Source organism: Ornithorhynchus anatinus, chromosome 4 (genome assembly GCF_004115215.2).
Source record: "Ornithorhynchus anatinus isolate Pmale09 chromosome 4, mOrnAna1.pri.v4, whole genome shotgun sequence".
Lineage (NCBI taxonomy): Eukaryota > Metazoa > Chordata > Mammalia > Monotremata > Ornithorhynchidae > Ornithorhynchus > Ornithorhynchus anatinus.
This window is the reverse complement of record NC_041731.1, coordinates 33,847,691-33,870,052: the sequence shown is the minus strand read 5'-3', so window position 1 is coordinate 33,870,052 and position 22,362 is coordinate 33,847,691. Positions and strand designations below refer to the sequence as shown.

Genomic DNA, 22,362 nt, shown 5'->3' with positions numbered 1-22,362 from the left:
GCTAGAGCACGGGTCAGGGAGTCAGAAGGTCATGGGTTGTAATCCCAGATCTGCCACTTGTCTGCTATGAGACCTTGGGCAAGTCACTTCACTTCTCTCTGCCTCAGTTCCTTCATCTGTAAAATAGGGATTAAGGCAGTGAGCCCCTTGTGGGACATGGATTGGGTCCAATCTGATGAGCTGGTATCAACCCCAGCGCTTCGTTCCGTGCTTAACAAATGAAATTAAAAAAAAATAAACGTACAGATGAGTGATATCCTTGTGGGAACTTAGAGATCAAACCAAACTCTGCCAGCTGATCCCAAAGCACAAACACTACATTTTTTTCATGTTCCCAGAGCTCATTTCTGGAAGTACAAGGAAAATATTATTCTTGGCCCTCAAGTACATATCATTTAGGCAGGTGCGTTGTCTTATTTAGGCAGATAAAAATATTTGTAACACTGGAGTTGAACTCACATGAAAGTACAGGGGTATGAAATGGATTACGCATGCAGTTGAGGAGTTGGGGGGTGAAAAAATAAACCGCCAAAAAGTTTCAGGGAGAGAGAAAATACTTGATAAAATAAATAGTATTGGTAAAATAAAATACCAAATAAGCCTTTATAAAACTCGTAATCCTTGTTTAATTGTGTGTGTGTGTTTGTGTCTGAATTCTGAAATTTGAATTGCAAGATATTTGGGTGGAAGAATGGTTGATATTGAAGGAACCTCAGCTGTAGCTGTGTAGGACAGGGACTGGGTTGACTTGATTAACTTGTTTCCAGCCCAAGGTATCACACAGTGCTTGGCATATAGTAAATGCTATTATACTTTTATTATTTTTATCATCATTCTTAGCATTATTATTGTTATTAATAGAAGAGAAAGTCAATTTCTGTTTTTCCACCCCCTCTTCCTCCAGCATTTCCATGATGGTCGCAAGGCACAGCAGCACATTGAAACTTGTTGGAAGCACCTTGAATCAGTAAGTAAAAACTTTAGAAGAAGTGATATATTGGTTAATTCTTCTAATGCAATCTGTTACAAAAGTCATTGACTAAATGAGCTTAGAACAAGACTGGAAAGATAAGGGAGCACAACATATATTTTGTTTTCTAAACAGCAATAAAAATAAATATTAAAATATTCTGTATTAAAATATTCAAAGATCGGAATAAATACTAGGAAATTGCCAGATGTTTTTTTTTTTCTGCTCATAGTGGACATATTTATCATTTTTAGGTGAGGCTTTTCCATAAGCATATAACTTTAATTAGCAAACACCAGGTTAGTGATTGGTGTTTTAAGGTCGATTTTAAATGGCACTTCTCCTTCGTGTCAACCTCTGGTGACTTCATTTTGGATAAACGTGGCTTTCTCCCTTTTTAAAACTGTAGAGTAAACGGCGATTTGAGCGGGATTGCAAAGAAGCCGACAGAGCGCAGCAGTATTTTGAGAAAATGGATGCTGACATTAACGTTACAAAAGCAGATGTTGAAAAGGTATAGTCAAAGCGATACTCTCTTTCATTTCATCTTTTCCCCACATCAGCCCTGGAGCCCAGCAGCCCAGACAGAGTCTCCCAAAATGACTCTTCCCGAAGTTACACTTTCTGGTTGAGTTAGAGAAAGGGCACTTTATGGCCTGGGTCTAAAATCCATCTCTTGGTATTGTTGAGCTGAATTTTCCATTAGAGTTTCAAGGACACCACAGAAACAAGGGCCGTTGATGAGTTTTGAGGGGAAGGCACCCTAACCACGGTGGACAGTTGAATCAAGTTTTCTCCAGGCTCAAGCAGAGAGGTGCCATTTAGGAGCTGGCAGCTTATCTGGCCACTGCCGAAGACATATAAGGAAACTGTGGTTAGAGAGAGGAACAAGTGTCTCCTCGCAAGAATTTTCGGTACCAGCAGCCAGATCCCACTTCTTTCTCCGTCACCCTGATTTGCTCCCGTTCTTCTCCCCTCCCTCAGCCCCACAGAACTTGTGTACATATCTGTAATTTATGTATTTATATCAATGTCTGTCTGCCCCTCTAGACTGTAAGCTCACTGTGGACAGAGAATGTGTTGACCTCCTCTGTTGTTTTGTACCCTCCCAAGTGCTGTGCGCACAGTAAGCGCTCAATAAATACGATTGATTGAGATCCTCAGTTCCATATAGGATGCTCCAAGATGTGTGCTCCTAAGAATTGCATGTCCATTGCATGGAAAATAGAAAGACTTTCTCCCCCACTTCTGCATAGCCCTGTGGGAGACTGATTTGCTTGGTATATGACCAGATACGATTAGTGAACCATTTGGAGAACCAATTGTATTTTACGAAACGTTTTCCCCCCGCCGCGGGGTGAAAAGATTTTAGCGCTGTGGATTTTAAGTCATCTACACTAGTGGTATGTAAGGATGATGATGATATTTGTGAAGCGCTTACTATGTGCCAGGCATGGTACTAAGCGCTGGGGTGAATTCAAGCTGGTCACAGTCCCTATCCCACATGGGGCTCACTGTCTCAGATGTTTACAGATGAGGTAACTGAGGCCCAGAGAAGTGAAGTGGCTTGCCGAAGGTCACACAGCAGACAAGTGGCGGATCTGGGATTAGACCCCATGACCATCTGACTCCCAGGTCTGTGCTCTATCCACTCCGCCATGCTGCTTCTCTAGCAGGCCTTGTTTTATCCTGTCCTTAAAATGCTTCCTTGCTTGAGTTTCCAGTTTCAGCTCTCCACAGAGCAGCTCTTAGGGTTTCCTGTGGTCACTAGGTCTTCTCCCGAATCTCACCCAAAATCACTCTTATTCTAGAAACCGGTTACGTTCCAGAACTTCATTGTTCGTGATCTCGATCACTGATATATGTATCCATACGTTATGTGTTCTAAATCATTTATATTAACGTCTGTCACCCCTTCAAGACTCTGCTCATTGTGAGCAGTCAATCAGTGAGTGGGATTTATTGAACGTTCACCGTGTGCACAGCACTCTACTGAGCACTTGGGACAGTACAATATAGCAGAGTTGGGAAGGGAAGCATCTTGTACTCTCCGAAGCGCTTACTACAGTGCTCTGCACCCAATAAGCACTGAGTAAATGCCACTGATTATCTTGTCATTCAATATGGAATATGGCCCGCAAGTGAAGCTTGTGGGACTGCTTAAAGATTCAAATGTGGAGCCTATTTGGTCCAGGTCTTATAGCCATAGGGTTGGACAACACTAAAGCTATGTAGACCTTTAGTTTGATCTGGAGCTTAATAGCCTGGTGCCGCCACACTATTCGACAGCCTCCCAAAGGATATGCTGGGATTCTTGATTCTCTTTCCTATTTTCTTTCCTATCACTGCATTATTAATAAATGTCCTGCCTGGGTAGTAGAATTTTGTCACGGCCTTCAGCTCCGTGTCTCTAATTGGAAATTTGGGGTTGAATATCAGTATACACAGAGCAATCGCTGAGCCTTTTAGAAGTGATTTGTAAATTTTTTCATTCCGGCTGATTTGCTCCCCTATATCCTTCCCACACGGATGAGGTCTGATTAATTGGACCTGTATTTGTACCCTTATTTATTGTAAGTGAAGAATTAGGTTATTGCTTAGTGCGGCAGTACCTTCAGACATAAGCACAGCTGCTCTAAAATGATTAAATAAGGTTCAGATTGTATTTTGGTTAATAGGGTTATTTAATGTCTCTAGTTTTTCATTAACAGTTCACAATCTATTTTTGTTAATGGGGTTATTTAATGTCTCTAGTTTTTCATTAACAGGGTCAAGTTATTCACACACGATGTAAAAATATTCCTACCTGTCTGTAAATATACCATTTAAACATTTAATGCCCAAAAGCTACCCAGGCTAGACTTCAGTGTGAATTTGTTGGAGTTAGAAAGAGGCAGATGGCTTGTATATTTATTCATTCAGTCGTATTTATTGGGCGCTTACTACGTGCAAAGCACTGTACTCAGCTTTTGGGAGAGTACATCCTGAATTGAGAGGTTTTAATAGAAATTTTAATAGTCCTTGACTGGCAAGATTGAGATTTTTGCACTAAGAAGTATTCAACATATTTTTAAAATATATCAACTAAAAAGTTACAATAATTTGAGAAAATATATTGAGGAGACAGAGGAATAAAAAGAGAAGAGGCTTTTCTAAATCATTTGTATTCTCAATAGGTATTCCTGACACTGTTCTCTAGTCTGAAAAATGCAGATATAGAGCATTTCTGGTTTTAGATTACTAAAAATAATTTGTGTGTTTTTGTTTTTGATCATGCAAGTTAGTGGGTGGCTGGGTCCTACATTACAGAGAAGGTCACTCTGTGATTCATAATAACGTGTTTAAGTCAATTAACTGTTGAATTCTCATTTGACAGTTAACCTTCAGAAAAAAATGATCTCCCCCTCTTGGGTGACTAAGAGTTTGGCAACTACTTATATACCCACAAAAATATGTATACAGTCTAAACATTGTTTCTCACTGACCAAATTTGGGCGAAAATTTGGTCATGCACTTCTGGAGTTCAGTCTTCTAGACGCAAAGTGGGTACGGATGCATATTAATTGTATTTGTATATTGAGCACTCACTGTGTGCAGAGCACTGTACTAAGCTCTTAGGAGAGAGTTCACTATGTAACATAGTTATTAGACATGATCCCTGCCCACACGGGCTTACAGTGTAGGGAGAGAGAGACGGACATTAATAGAAATACATAAATCCCGGATATATGCATAAGTGCCGTCGGGCTGAGGGATGAATTAAGGGAGCTATTGTTTTATGAGATTGAGATTGGGGCCCGTTTATATAATACCAGGCTAGAACTAAAATCGACCATTCCATATTCGAAGCAATCCATAGCAAATATCGGATTAGGAATTCCTGCCCTGATCTTGGTGGGCAGAGAAGCAGCGTGATGTAGTGGATAGAGCACAGGCCTGGGAGTCAGAAGGTCATAGCTTCTAATGCTGTCTCCGTCACTTGTTTGCTGTGGGACCTTGGCCAAGTCACTTCACTTGTCTGGGCCTCAGTTACCTCATCTGTAAAATGGGGATTGAGACTGTGAACCCTACAGGGAAAGGGACTGTGTCGAACTCGATTTGCTTGTATCCACCCCATCGCTTAGTACAGTCCCTGGCAATACCATTATTATTATTAGAATAATGATTATTAGTGATAGTTCCACGACAGTCTTAGAAATCATGGCCAACCCAGATTCCCAAAGAGAACATCAGGCAAAATCAAGATTTAATCTTATATATTGGAAAGAATATCAACAGATAATACAAAGATGAAAGTTTACAGGATATTTGAAACCACTGAGGTTTAAAAATAGGAATGCATAGCTTGATTGGCTGATTATCCAAAGGCACTCACCATGAGTTTGGTTGCCTGGGCACCCTAAGGCTTTGTTTGGAGGTAATGAGTGGAATGGGCTTTAGCGTAAAACAACCCCAAATTAGCTAACTTTAGCTTTCTTATTACCTCAGGAAGTGCTCGAGCAGAGAGAAATACCTCACCCTGTGGAACTCTGCTTCTGGCTGGGTTCTGGGGGAGCAGTAGCAAGATCCAGAGCCCAAGCCAGCACCCCAGATAAAGTGAGACCCGTCTTCCTCGTGTCCTTTAAGGAAAGCTCTGCCCCTCCCACAGGACGATTGGCACTATTGGCAGAGAAGCCACATTTCTCCCCAAATGCTCATGGCCAAAGAACACTTTTCTTTCCCTCCAATTCAGCCTTTCAGTCAGGACTCTTTGAAAGGATTTTAAATCATACTGCTTTGGCTCTGACGTTGCCATCTGACAACACGAAACTTCTTTGAAGGTTTGACCTGGAATTATGCAAGTGAATATGGTTGTAGACTCCGCTCAGTTCTTAGATGCAATTCCACTTCAATATGGATTACTATAAAGCGTATAAAAATAGTTCCTTAGGAAACCTGTCAAGATCAGGTCCTGTGTCACTGCAATTCTTTCTCTCATTGCTACATAATAATTACTATCCTGTTGGTAAACTCGCCTACTGTAAGTTACATATTTTCAATTCCCCTCTGAATTTGAAACCAAGCTTTTCTGCTAATTCTTGTTTTGTGGATTGCAGAGCTGTGCAGGGTAGTCTAGGAAAAAAAGCAGTACCTATTTGGTCTAGCATAGTGTTCGCTAGCATGGCAGTTGGAGGAAAAAGGTTATCAAAATGAATGGAATGTGAAATAATATTGCCGAACAGAGAGAACAGTGTTTTCTAAATGCATCTACTAAACGGATTCATCAAATCGGGCTGTGAATAATACCCTTTCTCTTCTTCACCCTTGCCTTGTGACTTTCTCTTGCTGTTACATAACTTCGAAGCGCAAAATAGGATATTGTTTAGTAAGGATTGCAGTTGGGGGTTGCAGAGAGCTGGAGAAATTGTTAATAACTTGTTACATTTTTGAAATTACAGTATCAATCTCTTCCCTTCTTTTCGTTCCGCAGCTCTGGTTTCACTTGCCTCTTGGCGATTCTTTTGCTTTCAGGATTTCCGTCTCACAACTTGTTTGTCAGGAAACAGACAATTTGACTTCATTCGCATCTAGGGTGATTCTGTAAATTGACCTCCCCCAGGGTTCCGATGGGATTATGAGAGGTGTTCTCATTTCTGGAATTTGGCAAAGTCCCTCCAGTATACAGACTGAATTTATTTTTAGTTAAGGAAATGGTTTTTCTAATTAATAATAATACTTGTATTTATTAAGGTCTTACTATGTGCCAAACACTATTATAAGTGCTGTCGTAGACACAAGGTAATGAGGTTGTCCCATGTAGGGCTCACAGTCTTAATCCCCATTTTACAGATGAGGTAACTGAGGCACAGCGAAGTTAAGTGACTTGCCCAAAGTCACACATCTGATAAGTGGTGGAGCCGGAATTAGAAACCACAACCTCTGACTCCCAAGCCCGGGCTCTTTCCACTAAGCCACGCTGCTTCTAATTGGGGTTCAAGTTTCATAGATGCAAAAATTAAAATATTTGTTTCACCATCCCTGTCACTTTTAAAATATTGATTTAACTTGCCACCATCTCCAAACACTCAGTGATTTGCATAGAGTCCCATTTGGCAAATGGGGCCATAGGTAGATTTTTTTTGTCCTACAACGTACCACCCCTTAATCAAGAAGGTGTTTGAGCACCTTCTCTGGAACATTACAATGGAGATAAAGACATGAGCACCTCCCTTAAAGAACTTTCAATCAAACGTGAGGAAATAAACATAGACTCATTCATTGATTGGAGGAAGGTGTAAGTCTCATCTGCTCATTAAGAAGGTAGTTCACTAGGATACTGCCAGGAATCAGAGCTGCTGAAAATAAACCTTCAGTGGATGGCTTTTGTTTTAATGGTATTTAAGTGCTTACTATGTTCTAGGAACTGTACTAAGCTCTGGGATAGAGACAAGCTAATCAGGTTGGACACGGCCTATGGCCCACATGGGCCGCACAGTCTTAATCCGTATTTTACAGATGAGCTAACTGGGTTACAGAGAAGTGAAGTGATTTGCCCAAGGCCATGCAGGAGACAAATGGCAGAGCTGGGATTAGAGCCAGCTCCTTCTGACTCCCAGGCCCTTCCTCTACCCACTAGGTCACACTGCTCCTCTGCTGAGGACCTTCCAGACACACGTCGTCTCTCCCTCCATCCGGGGTCCTACCACTGGATTTTGTAATAGATTATCGTATCAGGCTCTTCACCCAGTGATATTTAGGGGAAGACTCAAACAGAGATATGCATAATCAGTCATTGGCATTTATTGAGCTCTTGCTGTTTGCAGAGAGCACTGTTCATAGTGTTAAGCACTGTAGTCAGATGGTGAATTTTTTTTTATGGTATTCGTTAAGTGCTTACCATGTGTCAAGCACAGTTCTAAGCACTGGGATAGATAGAAGTTTATCCAGCTAGTTGCAGTTCCTATCCCACATGGGGCTCACAGTCAAGTAGGAGGGAGAACAGTTCCCAAATCCTCATTTTGCAGTTGAGGAAACCGAGGCACAGGGAAGTTAAGTAATTGCCCAAGGTCACAGAGCAGGCAAACGACAGGACCGGAATCAGAACTTAGGTCTGACGGCTTCCAGGCCCGTACTTCATCTTTTAGTCCATTCTGTTTCCCTTATAGACAGTATGATTGTAGTTTTTCAATTCTTACAAAGGTAATTGAATCTAAAGTGTTCGCCCCATTTGTTTGACTCCCCAGCAGTTGATGGTGCCTGGAAGGGAAATGAGTGTGCTGCTGCTGTAACTAAAGCCTGTTGAGTAGTTATGTTTTCTCCCCTTTTGAGGAAGCTCCCTCTTTGCACATAAATATTTCAGCTCTAGTTCATGTTTGGGATCGTTGTATTAGTTTTTTATGTTTGCGAACACTTCATTAAGTTGACTTTTTTAGACAGCTTCGTACTCATCACACTTTTTCATATTTTTATGACATAACTGTTTTGCTAATTCTGTAAAGAGGCACTTAGAGTGGAATTTTAAGCTAGCCACGTTTTAAAGAGGAAGCGGTTAGCCAGAAAGCAGGAAATTATTTTTTCGTGTCTAAGTTACAATCTTTGAATCAGAAATAGGGCTTTTCATTTATAGTTGGAGAGAAAAATCAAATGAGTTTGCAACACATCTTTGCTCTTTAGAAATCTAAAGCTGGACTAAATCTTTTGACCATGAATTTAGACTTTTACGGACATAATTTTGTTAAGCTTTGATTCAACTTTAAAACCAAAGCACCCACCCCCGGGAAGGACACTTTATGCTATTGTTTATCCACATCCTGTAAAGTCATATCTCTGTGGCTTTTTTTCACTTCTCCTTGTGCCTGGGCTGAATATCAGAAGGCAGTTTCTATTTTGTAACTTATGTTCTGGGAGAGATGAGCATTTTGTTGATTGTTGAAGAAAAAATTAGTAGGATCGGTTGGGGCAGAGGTAATGGAAACTCGAATGTAATAATGCTAAGTACCTGAAGCATCCTTGCAACAGTGCTTTACTTGTAAGCTAGTGGAAAGAGGATGGGCCTGGAAGTTAGAGGTTGTGAATTCTAATGCCCACTCTGCTACTTGCCTTTTGTATGACCTTGGACAAGTCATTTAACTTCTCTGGGCTTCAGTTTTTTCATCTATAAAATGGAGATTCAGTACCTGTTCTTCCTCTTATTTAGATCTGTGAGCCCCACGTGAAACAGGGGCTGTATCTGACCTGATTATCTTGTGTCTGCCCTAACAGATTGTAAGCACTTAAATATCATCATCATCATCATCATCATCATTATTATAATTATTCACTTTGCCCTCCTTCACAATTAGGGATAATTAGACCTGTATTAGTATATCTTTTATACTTGATAGAGGACTCAAGCTACTATTCCTATTTTGAAGGAATTTGAGTCTTAAAGTAATTACTGTAAACTGTGTGCAGAAAAGTTTTGTACTCAGAAAAGTTTTGTACTCACTTTTTCAAATGAATTCCACTGGGGAAAGCTAAATAATAAATTGCTAATAGAGCTCATTGGTAAAATTACAGCCCAAAAACTGGAAATTACAGATAACACTTTAATTTCCTCATAGCCCCCCCAAATAAAGCTCTTCTACCATTGAGTCCTTTGCTCATATATTTGAAAGAAAAAAAACCTTATTATACCTTGGTTAGATCATTATTTGGGATGCCATCGTCTCAAAAATGTTAAACAGCAATGTGCTTGATAAGTTTGAACAGATCATATTTTAAGTAAATTTGCCTCAGAACAAGCAGCTATTTTAAAAAAAGTCATCTTGAGAATATCACCTCCTTTGAAGATTACAAATAGAATTGGATCCGTGGGATAAATGTCTATTTGAGAATTATTTTCATATTACTCATGTTTTTCTTTCAAGAATTGATAAATTGCTGCTACTCAATGTAATAAACTATTTTAACCCTGCAAAATACCTTGACTACCTTGACAGTTCTGAATCTTCCTTTTATTTTTCATTTTATTCAGTGATGTTTTTGTTCCCTTTCCCATCGTAGTAAAGCAGCATGGCTCAGTGAGAAGCAGCGTGGCTCAGTGGAAAGAGCCTGGGCTTGGGAGTCAGAGATCATGGGTTCGAATCCCGGCTCTGCCACTTGTCAGCTGTGTGACTGTGGGCAAGTCACTTCACTTCTCTGTGCCTGTTACCTCATCTGTAAAATGGGGATTAACTGTGAGCCTCACGTGGGACAACCTGATTACCCTGTATCTACCCCAGCGCTTAGAACAGTGCACTGCACATAGTAAGCGCTTAACAAATACCAACATTATTATTATTATTGTTATTATTAAATCAAAGAAGGTAGACACAACTTCTCAATTGTCACGGCAACTTTTTTACTGGCATTTGTTAAACGCTTACTATGTTCCAGTCGCCGTACCTAGTCCCGGGATAGAGACAAGCTAATCAGGTTGGGGCCAGTCCCTGTCCCACATAGGGTTTTCAGTCTTGAATCCCCATTTTACAGCTGAAGTAACTGAGGCACAGAGAAGTTAAGTGACGTGCCCACAGTCACACAGCAGACTCTGAGGCCCATGCTCTTGTCATGGGGCCATGCTACTTCTTTGTGACTTAGACCTCAAGTAAGAGTTTTCCATTAGCATTGTCTTTGGGATATTTTCAGTGGATTAGGTGAGTGAAGCCATGAAGCTGCATGGTCAGAGCAATTCCACTCCTAATTAACAGGAGTGGAACTTTGCAAATGTACTGCATTTGCATTTCAGTTCCTTAATGTCTCTCTCTCTTTCTCTCCCTGGAGCTTCTTTATTTCAAAATTGGCCACTTAATAAGTGAAAATCAAGCCAAATGTTCTCTGAGAATGGAGGAGCCAAGGTGCCATCTCCAAAACATTTATATCTGTGGAAGATGGAGCTTTTCAAAATTGATGCCATTTCATTGCAAATTGACAGCTAACAGTTTTACAGACTACTCGCATGACTATCTTATAGAGCCTTCTGTGCAACAGGAAATGAAATATCCATTTGCTGATAATACTAAATTGTAACTGGATACTACTAGAAGGGCTAGCTTCACTTGATGACTATAAAATCATTCTAACAACTTTTTTCCACTTTGATAAATGGCTAATGTGAAAGTTTGTTTTTTTAATCAGCTAAAAACTAATGTCTCTGGTGTCTCTGACTATTTTTGGGAAGATTAGGATTGAGGAAATATCCTCATGCCTGTAGTTTTATCTCAAGTTCTTCCAAGGGAACAGCATGTAATGGAAACATAAGATTCTTTTGGGAAGTTGGCCAAAAAGCCCATCTGGCGTTATCTACAAACACTCAGTTGGGCCCCATAAGTTTCCCCATCCTACTGCCCCATCTCTCACCTCAAGCACCAAATTCTTGTTAGGAATTTAAGATGAATTAGTGAAAATTAGGTAGAGCACTGTTGAACTAGAAGGAAAGATCAAAGAAACAGAATAGCCAAGTGGAAAGAGCACTAGCCTGGGAGTGGGAGGACCTGGGTTCTAATCCTGCCTTTGCCAATTACTTGCTGTGTGACCTTGGACAAGTCACTTAGCTACTCTGTGCCTCAGTTTCCTCATCTGGAAATCTGTACCTATCCCCACCTGTAGTACAATGCTTCAGACCTAATAAATGCTTAACAAATACCATGCAAAAAGATGGAAATCATGAATACGTGAAACACAACCTAGAGCATAATCGCCAAAAATATCAGAATATAGGAAACAGTGGGTATTACTCCCCTAACCAGTTTCTGAGAGTGCTTCCAGTTCCCATTTAGTTCCTGCAGACTTTGTTTATCTCCTCCCTTGTTCTCCGAGTGGCTGTGGAAGCTATGATACCCTTTCCATCCTTATCTAGCACACTTGAGTATAAGGGGGAGCATTTGCAGTTACAATAGAAGTATTTTTATTATTTATTTTATTGTATTTTTTATTTTGTGTTATTTGTTAAGCTCTTACTATGTACTAAGCGCTGGGATAGGTACAAGCATATCAATGGAGAGAAGCAAATCATTTAGGACATGGTCCCTCTCCCACATGGGGCTCACAGTCTCAGTCCCCATTTTACAGATAACTGAGACGTTGAGAAGTGAAGTGACTTGCCCAGGGTCACACAGCAGACATGTGGCAGATCTGGGATTAGAACCCATGACCTTCTGACTCCCAGGCCCATGCTTTAGCCACTAAGCCTTGCTGCTTCTCGGGTACAGTTAGTGTCACCTCTCTAGCTCGTTGAAGTACAGCTTTGGCTATGTTCTGGCCCTGAACATGGGAGCCAGGTATTGTGAGAGTAAGGAACAAGTGAAAGGCAGATTTCCACATTCTACCATCCGCTGCAATGGTTGGATGTCGGGATTACCTAATGTTAGCTTGTGCAGTAATCAGACTGAAATGGAAAAGCATTTCAAAAAACATTTCAAATTGAAATGTGTGTCTTTTTTTTTTTTTAATGGTGTTGTTTAAGTGCTTACCATGTACCTGACAAGGTGCTAAGCGCTGGGGTAGATCCAAGACAGTGAGGTTGGGCACAGTCCATGTCCCATTCAGGGCTCAAAGTCTTAATCTCCATTTTACAAATGAGGGAACTGAGGCACAGAGAAGTTAAAAGTCTTGCCCAAGTGACTTTACTGCCATCATCTCTGCTTTTTCCAGGGCATGCTCCCATCCCAGCTATACACTGACCAGAACTACATCTAGGGTTCCAAAAATGACCTAAGAGCCCCTCATCCACGACTGTACCAGAAGAATTTCCCCTTTTAGGTGGATTTGCCTACTCCTGTGTATGGATAATCTGAGAATTTAGATTGTGCATTTTATTTGCAAATACACCAGAACTCCAGATTTCTCTTCATCATCTCTGGCTGAGGGCTGGGTTCCTCGGGTGCTTAGAGAGCCTACATTTTGGCTGTTGTCTTCATGCTGGCCCTCCTTGTTCTATTTCTCCCCTTCTTCTGTCCACCTGCTTCACCCTGAAGCTTCTTCTAGCTCTGTACGGGTCCCCTTCCTCTATTCCGCCAACCTATCTTGTATTTCCCAAATTTCTTTCTATACAGCTAAGAATATAAAAACCCCAACTCCCCAAATTACCAAATCCTTTAGTCCTTATGAATTAAAAAAGAAAAAACCCAATCTCGTCCCCACCCCCCCACCCCCACACAAAAGAAAACCTATGTACAGAGAGGCTGGAGAATTAGAATGCCCTGTTTCTTATCCTAACTCTGGCATTGATCTGTTTTGCAAACTTGGGCTTGTCACTTAACCGCTCTAAGCCTTGGTGGCATCCTCTATAAAATGGGATAAGATGCCCGCTCTCCCCACAAAATTATGAGCCCCAGATGATAGAACTAGGACCGTGTGTGATCCAATTAGTCATATCCCAGTGTTTCGACCAGAGCTTTGCCGCATAGGAAGTGCTCGGGTGGTACTGTAATAACAATGTCACTATTTGTCCCCGTCCCGCATAGGGCTCACAGTCATCATCCCCATTTTACAGATGAGGTAACTGAGCATGGAGAAGTGAAGTGACTTGCCCAGTGTCATTCAGCTGGTACAGATTTCCAGATGAGGAAACGGAGGCACAGAGTAGCTAAGTGACTTGTCCAAGGTCACACAGCAAGTAATTGGCAAAGACAGGATTAGAACCCAGGTCCTTCTGACTCCCAGGCCCCTGCCCTTTCCATGACCAAAGGCCACCTAAGGCTTTCCACCAAACAGCTAACATGGGAGATGAAGACTGCTCTGGTAGTGGCTGCCTGTGGGTTAAGACATTCTAGTGCAACGTCAGTATCCATTCATTCATTCATTCATTCAGTTGTATTTACTGAGCGCTTACTGTATGCAGAGGACTGTACTAAGTGCTTGGAAGAGCACACTATAACAGTAAAGTGCTCTGGCCACTTTGGTTGTAAGTGGGCCCTGTAGAGAACCTATGGGCTTAGAACTATGGGCTGCACTCAATCAATGATATTTATTGAGCACTTACTATGTGCAGAGCAGTCAGTCAGTAGTATATATTGACTGCTTACTGTGTGCAAAACACTGAGTTAAGTGCTTTGGAGAATGCAATACAACAATAAACAGACACATTCCCTGCCTACAACAAGTTTACAGTCTGGAGGGGGAGATGGACATTAATGTAAAAAAAAAAAAAATTACAGACATGTACATAAGTGCTGTGGGGCTGGGAAGGGGGATGAAAGAATGAGGAGCAAGTCAGGGTGACGCAGAAGGGAGTGGGAGAGGAGGAAAGGAGGGCCTAGTCAGGGAAGACCTCTTGGAGGAGATGGGCCCTCACTAAGACTTTGAAGCCGGAGAGAGCACAATGCAATGGAGAGAGCAGAGAAGCAGCATGGCTCAGTGAAAAGAGCAGGGGCTTGGGAGTCAGAGGTCATGGGATCTAATATCGGCTCCGCCAGTTGTCAGCTGTGTGACTTTGGTCAAGTCCCTTATCTTCTCTGTGCCTCAGTTCTCTCATCTGTAAAATGGGGCTTAAGACTGTGAGCCCCACGAGGGATAACCTGATTACCGTGCATCCCCCCAGCGCTTAGAACAGTGCTTGGCACGTAGTAAGCGCTTTACAAATACCATTATTATTATTATTCCCAGTCCCCAAGAAGCACTTCCACCCACTTATTTGTTGCACTCCATGCCCTGATTAACTCCATCGTATTTAATGAACGCTTACCTTGTGCGGAGCACTGTACTGAGCATTTGGAAGAGTACAACACAAGGCTCTTTTGCTCACTGGGCAACTCCATCCCTTGATCACTAGATTCCCCCGGTAGTCTTTCACTATCCAGCACCATCGCCAAAAGTACCTAAGATATCTAACGGCTGTTGCAGCTTCAGAGTCCGGTAGCCAGTCGAGATAAGTTTGGATTCTGATCGAAAGGCCTGCGGATCTCACTAATTTTATAAATAATCATCCCGTACAATCCATTGGTCTCCAAAGGTGTCATGAAAGATGAGAGTGTATTTGAATCGCAGAATGGGATCACCGGGAGGATCTGTGAAGTCGAAATGAAGGAACGAGACATTGTTTTTATTATTGCAGGCTGCACATCTAAGGAAGGAGAAAATAGTTTTCAGACTGCTTGATGTACATAAAAAGTCAAGAAGCAGGAATAGTAGCAGAGTAGCTTTCACTCAACCCCAAAAGAACTGTAGTAAACTCTAGTGATCCATTAGTCTTTTAAAATTCTATAAGATCTTATCAGAGTCATTTTTGCGGTGAGTCACCTGGGGATTTGGAGATGTTTTCTTTGCATCTGTGATTGTGATAACCAAAACAATGCTTTCACATGTCTCTCCCACAAAGGACTGTTGTACTGAGATGGCAGGTTTTTTTTATTTATGGGATTTGTTAAGTGCTTACTAGTGCTTGGCACTGTACCCTAAACACTGGCGTAGATACAAACTAATCCAGTTGGATGTAGTCCATGTCCCACGTGGGGCTCAGAGTCTTAATCCCCATTTTGCAGAAGAGGTAATTGAGGCACAGGGAAGTGAAGTGATTTGCCCAAAGTCACACAGCAGACAAGCGGCAGAGCTGGGATTAGAACCCAGTTCCTTCTGACTCCCAGGCCCCTGCCCTTTCCATCAGGCCACACTGCTTGGCTAGTTTTGAATGGGATTCACAAGTGGATATTGATCTACATCCACTGGATCCCAGGCAGGGAGAACACCAGCAATTCTGTTCTCCTAAAAACCTTATCCAGCTTACTATATGAAGCGTAGTATTTTTGTGTGTTTTATTATATTTACGAGAATATTTCAGCTTCAAATTGAATAATGTTCAAAAATTTAGATCCTACAGTTTTTAGGAAGGTAGATTTCCTAGGTTTCCAACTAGGAAACTGCAATAGAGAGTCAGGTGCCCATATTCTTACAGGGCTGTTTCCTCAAAGAGACATTTTGTTTTTTCTTCCACCTACCAAACTTTTCTAATAGTAAAGATATTTATCTAGCACCCACTAGGGATATTGACATGGTTTATGCTTTACTCCCTACTCTGCTCTAAGTGCATTTCAGAGTTATAATTTCTCATTGAGATTCTGAATTACTGTATGAAAATACTATAAGCATATGATGAAACTCATATAGCCTAATGGAGATTAAAAAGCAAACAGCCAAACTGGGGTGGGGTGGGGGGAGAAAGGCATTAGGGGATAGTTGGGTCTTGAAATACTGTAAATATTAAAATATTCTTATATTGTACTTTCCCAAGCTCATAGTATAGTGCTTTGCACACAATAAGTGCTCAATAAAGATGATTGAATGAATGAAAGGATGAGTATTTAGAGCAGTTTATATCCAAGGGAAAGTTATGAAACCTGGCAGTTTTTCCAGCCAAAGCAAGTAGCGTGTTTCATTATTTGGTTTGCCTAGATTTATTGTTAGGAAAGTACTTTGTGCTTGGGTAGTGCACGGTGATCAGGTTTGCCTCTGTTATTCAAAATATCCAGGTCCAAGAAATAAAGGAAAATAGTCTACAGAATTCTCAGAAATGAATTAAGACCTGTAACATTAAAAAGAAGCATCATTTTGTATTTAAAAACAGAAAAAGAAGAATTTATTTTTTCTAGGCTAATTTAGAGCTATGTTGTGCTGAAGGATTAAGGTCAATACTTCCCCGGAAGGCGCTCAGAAATATTTTCAACTTTGCAGTTAGACAAGGTGCCTTCAAAACTGATACTGAAGGGGGACCCCTTGGAGCAAACGGAGATGGGATAAGCAGCATCTAAACAGAAGGCATCACAGTGTGTGTGTTGGAAAGTATAGATATGTGAGGGAGAGGTTTTAGTTTTTTTTTTTAAAAAAAATGGTAGCTGAAGCCAGAAGAGGAAGCCAAACATATGGGCTGGAAGGGAGCTAACAGGTCAGCGCAGAAAGCGAAGGTGAGAGCTAAAATAAACAGATGGTAGACAAGGACAAATTGATACTGGCAGAGAAACAGATGTCTGAAAGCCCTGAGAAAAAAAAAATTTCTATAAATGGAGAAATGGGTTTGGGAAGTTTCTATAGTATTACTACAGGTGTACAGAAGGAAGTTAGAAATCAGTTGCAAATAGTACTGGGGGGCTTTTGCCAGAATGTTTTGAGTAAAATGGGCCAAAGATGTGAGAATTAGTCTTTGGCGAAGTGTGCAGGGTTTCAGGCAGAAGCCCAAAGAGCAGATGAAATGTAAAAATTGCTCATAGATGATATCAGCGGGACACAACAAGTAGGGCAACCACAGTTTTGCAGATGGAAGGTAAAAGGAACTAAAAAAGAGTTCTTAGAGGAAATCAACGATGGTGGTAAATAAGTGTTTTACTGGCAGACACTGCTCCCTTTGGCAAGTGTCTTAATGCCTGAGCCATACTTTCCTCATCTAAAAATAGGAATTATAATTGCCTTTCGCCTTACTCAGAGGTGTCTCAAATGAGCTATCTAGGATGATATACACACAAATTGCAGCAGATGTATGACGCTACTCCAAGTCACCATGCTATTTTTGACAGCTGCGTTGAGGGTGGGAACATTCCTGCAATGAGAGTACTAGAAAATCCAGGGACTGTCGATGTGATTGACAACCATTATTCTTTTGGACTGGCTTGTAATTAAGTGCAAGTAGGCATGGAGAGGGAAAACAAAAAAACCATAGAAAAGTAGCTCAAAAGGTAGGATTAAACCAGGGAAATGTTGGCTGTAGAAGGACACAATGAACATGACTGTATGTGAGAAGAAAAAAACATTTTTTTTTTTGGTTTGGTTTGGGTCTTGTTTCCACATGGAGAAAATCTAATGAAAGCAGGTCTGGGGCCAAATGGATAAAGCAAAACTTCTCTTCCCTGCTCCTGACCAGCAGGGAGGTTCACAGTTTAGTTCTCAAAGTCCAGTCAGGGTGGAGGCCCGGCGAGGAAGGTGTAAAGAGCCCCCGGAAACTTTTGATCATGCAGGGCCCCAAGACATTGAGGTGAGAAACTCAGTCATCGGTATTTATTGAGCACTTACTGTGTGCAGAGCACCATTCTAAGCACTTGGGAGCATAGAGAACGACAGAGTTGATAGACATGTTCTCTGCCTACCACAAGCTTATGGTCTAGCGGGACTGTAAGACAACCAACTTTTTCTAGTGCTATTGTGCTGCAATGTAACGAAAGTCGTATTACTGTGGCCCCCGTTCATATCCAGTTTGAAAAGAAGCCTGCTAATGTTTGTGCCATTAAGAAGTATGTCGAATCTGTTCATTTTATTTTCAGGTTTTTCAAAGTTCTAGACAGTTGCCCCATGGAGTTTCAGTCAATTATAGTAGATGAGTACAGAGATGATCTTTCAATCAAAAATAATGGCCTAGTGGAAAGAGCACGGGCCTGGGAGTCAGAGGACCTAGGGTCTAATGTCGACCCTGCCATTTGTCTGCTCTGTGACCTTGGGCTACTCACTTAACTTCTCTGTGCCTGATTCTCTAAAACAGGGATTTAATTCCTGTTGGCCCTCTTATACTGTGAGCCCCATGTGGGACCTAATTAGCTTGTATCTACCCCACATATTAAGCACTTAAGAAATGTTGCCATTATTAGTAGTAGTAGTAGTACTGTGTGCCTACTCTATTGGGCACATGGGAGAGCACAATAGAAGTAGGACATATGACAATTGCCCACAGTGATCTTACAGTCTATCCGGGAGACAGAAAATAAATTACAAAAAAGGAAAAGGAACGCTCAAGTCTGAAAATTGTTAGAAACAGAAGTTCACTATGAGCTTGCAAAGGCAAATGTGGGAAAGTAATGCAAAATCTAAATCTTTTGTATACTTCCAGGTACTTAGGTCAGTGCTCTGCACACGGCAGGCTCTCAGTGCAATTGCATCGATTGAGGCGGATAGAGTATTCGAGCTAGGACATGTCAAGCACCTAGAGCAGGGAGGTGGCCATTTGTACAAGACTCCAACAGAACAAATAGTGAACAGGTTGGACTCTTTAAAACAGGCTGAACTAGATGCATGAATGAAGCTTAAACTTCTTTCTTAGTTTGTGAGCCCCTTCAAAGACCAGGGTCTGTGTCTAATTTTCAGTTGGATATTTTTTCCCCAGCACCTAGCGTGCGCTCTTCACAAAGTAAGCGATTAATAAAGATTAATAAATACCATTATTATCACTGCTTCGTATCGTCCATACTTGTAATGATGGAGTTTTGCTTTTTGGTGTTTTTTTTTAAAGGCACGACAGCAAGCTCAATTAAGGCATCAAATGGCAGAGGAAAGCAAAGGAGACTACTCATTGACCCTTCAGAAGTTTAATCATGAACAGCAAGAGCATTATCGGACTCAGATACCAAACATCTTTCAGGTAAGAGATTTTTCTATTTGCTCTCAAGAGTTTCTTATCCATCTGAGGGCTTGGATTAGGATGATTTAGCTCTATTGTCCTGTTTATTTTTTTATATCCAACATTTAAATGCTCCTTTAGAACTTTACAGAATCCCCAGGCCTGACACTGACTGGCCATTTACTTGTTTCCATTTTTGGTCTTTGAGGGTGTAAATATTCCCTTTTGTATGGCTAGTAATACTGTATTTTAGGGGTTACAGCAACATTTCTGTTTGTAACTGCTAGCAATGATTTGCAGCTTTTAGGGTGCTTGCTGTCTGTGACCGTAACTGGAAGATGAGACTTCAGCAAAGCTTTATCAGCCAGCCCCTTCCTTTAATTGTTTAACTTTTTGTTGCTGGAAGTTGGGCAGGGATGTTCCTGGAAATTAGCAGTCTTATCTGCAAACTTGGTCCCTTTTTGGAAGTTTCTTGTGTTCAAATACGGTACAACAGAAATAGCCAAACTCTGTTTCTTAGTATGCTTACAAAAAATGCCACCACCCTAAATGAGACCCTCTAATCATATAGGCTGTGTTTCATCGGGTGGAGTAGGACTCAATCACTTATCCCTACTCAGTTAATTGCCACAAACCCTCCATTTAGCTTTCAGAGCTCCCTGATCCAGGTCAGGGAAAGCGGGGGGGGCGGGGGGGGGGGGGGGGGAAGAATCCAAGAAAAGCCTTTAGTTTGATGCCTGAAGTTTGATGTTTGGGGTCTTCCTTAAATCTAGAGAGAATATGAGAGACGCCTCTTCAGGGGTATGGAAATTATGTTTAGACAACACATTGAATAGCTAATAACACCTTTGTAAAACATGTACTTTCTGTTTCTACGGGCTTATCTGTGGTGGCCTTTTGTTTTTCCTTCTGTAAAAGTTACAAGCAGTATGACTAACCCCAGTGGAGAAAATGCTTCCTTAAAATACTAAAATAATCCAAATTCTAATCAAACTCAAAATGCAATCTTTCAGAAAATCCAAGAGATGGAGGAGAGGAGGATAGTGAGAATAGGAGAGTCAATGAAAACGTATGCAGAGGTGGACCGCCAGGTGATACCTATCATTGGGAAATGTCTGGATGGAATAGTAAATGCAGCCGAGTCAATTGATAAGAAAAATGTAAGTACTTATTACATTACTGACATTTATTTTTTGGTTGCAAAACAATATATATACCCTTATAAACAAATATTGTCTTATGAGGGATTTAGTACGTGTTTAGTGTGCATAAGAATCAGTTTCTTCTATTTTTAGTTCAAATATCACATTCTTTTGGAGAAGCAGCATGGTCTAGTAGGGCACAGGCCTGTGATAAGGGCTGTGAGCCCCTTGGTTAGACTTGGACTCTGCCTGGTCTGATTATCTTTTATCTACCTCAGTGCTTGACAAAGTGCTCTGCACATCGTAAGCACTTAAATAGCACAAGTATTATTATTATTTATTATAATTATCATCCTCATCATCCCATGTCAAAGTGTGCCTTCATTAAATGGTCCATATTTCTTTACCTGAATTACTTAGTGGCTTCTAGTTGTGTTTTTAGGGATTAATTCAAATAATAAGGACTTATGTCTATGAGTAATTTATTAAAACCCAGTTATTTTTTGTTGTTGTGCTAATTATTGGGTTCTGATAACCTTGTAAATAGTGTTTGCAATAAGCAGCAGGATCTCTACCCTGCTGATCCATATTGCTAGGAATTAAAATGCTAGGAGGTCCTCCGTGGATGACGGGAATGGCTTGGTGGAAGCACTGGGGTTAAAAGAGCGTTCCATTTTCCTAGGCACAATGTTCCTATGCAGTAGTATAACTAGAGGAGGGCTAGACTTAAGAGAGAAGTGGGGAAACTCACAGAAATTAAAGACCCCTTTTGCCTGACTGTTACAAATTGACAAGGGCAAGTAAATATTTCCTCACAATGTGGAGAGGCCAATTCCCAAAGAGGAAAGGCAGCAGGAAGTAGAGTGACCTAGTGGAAAGAATAGGAGCCTGGGAATCAGAGGACCTGGGTTTTAATCCCTACTCCTCCAGTTACCTGCTTGGTGACCTTGGACAAGTCACTCAGCTTCTCTATGCCTCAGTGTGCTCATCTGTAAAATGGAATCCAGTACCTGTTCTTCCTCTTACTTAGATTGTGAGCCCCACGTGGGGCAGAGACTGTCTGAGCTGATTAACTCAAATGTACCCCAGTAATTAGTTCAGTGCTTCGTACACAGTAAGCACTAAAATGGCAATTATTATTATTCCATTTAAGCATCCTGTAAAGGGCAAAGACAGCCAGAATGGTACAGAGGGATAAATCAATCTCATTTATTGAGCACTTGTTGTGTATAGAGCACTGGACTAAGCACCTGGGAGAGTACAATGTAAAATAAGTGGTAGACACGTTCTCTGTCCACAAGGAGTTTACAGTCTAGAGGGGAAAACAGACCTTAATATAAGTAAATTAAATTACAGATATATGCATAAATGTAATGGGGCTAGGGGTGGGGTGGGGGTTGGATAAAGGTGCTAGTGCAAGGACGAAGCAGAAGGGAGTGGGAGAAGAGGAAATGAGGGCTTGGTCTGGGAAGGTCTCCTGGATCAGGCCACATCAATGAAGGGGTGCTAGGGCTGAGCATCACTTTCTGCTCAGCCAGACAGTCCAGTTAATCATTCAGAGACACTCATGACTTGGTGGTCAGTAGTGTTTATATGCCATCAATCTTTTCTGCCTTCTTTATTTGCCTTCAAATGACTTTCAGGCAGAGAGGTTTTACTATATGACTTTCCTGTGTTGTTATTTGTGGCATTATGAAAAACGGTCAAAAGAAGCAGCATGGCCTAGTCGCAAGATCACGGGTCTGGTAGTCAGAGGACCTGGGTTCTAGTCCCGGCTCTGCCAAATGCTTTCTGGGTGACCTCGGACCAGTCATTTAACTTCTCCATGTCTCAGTTCTCCTTTTCTCCCTCCTACTTAGAGCTCTAAGCTTAACAGAAGCTGTGTCCAGCTTAATTTACTTGTATGCACCTCAGTGCTTAGAACAGTGTGAGACACATAG

General features: G+C 41.2%; 1 protein-coding gene across 18 annotated transcripts in view; it reads left to right on the top strand.

Moving 5' to 3' along the window:
* The window catches only part of FNBP1 (formin binding protein 1), a 155,541-nt gene that overhangs the window by 91,202 nt on the left and 41,977 nt on the right, over positions 1 to 22,362 (top strand). For all 18 annotated transcript variants that reach the window (XM_029063498.2, XM_029063496.1, XM_029063497.2 and 15 more), the window contains exons 5-8: positions 905 to 967; positions 1,380 to 1,484; positions 19,173 to 19,301; positions 20,294 to 20,440. In XM_029063498.2, coding sequence (XP_028919331.1) covers positions 905 to 967; positions 1,380 to 1,484; positions 19,173 to 19,301; positions 20,294 to 20,440 — 444 coding nt within the window. The remainder of the gene's footprint in view (positions 1 to 904; positions 968 to 1,379; positions 1,485 to 19,172; positions 19,302 to 20,293; positions 20,441 to 22,362) is intronic.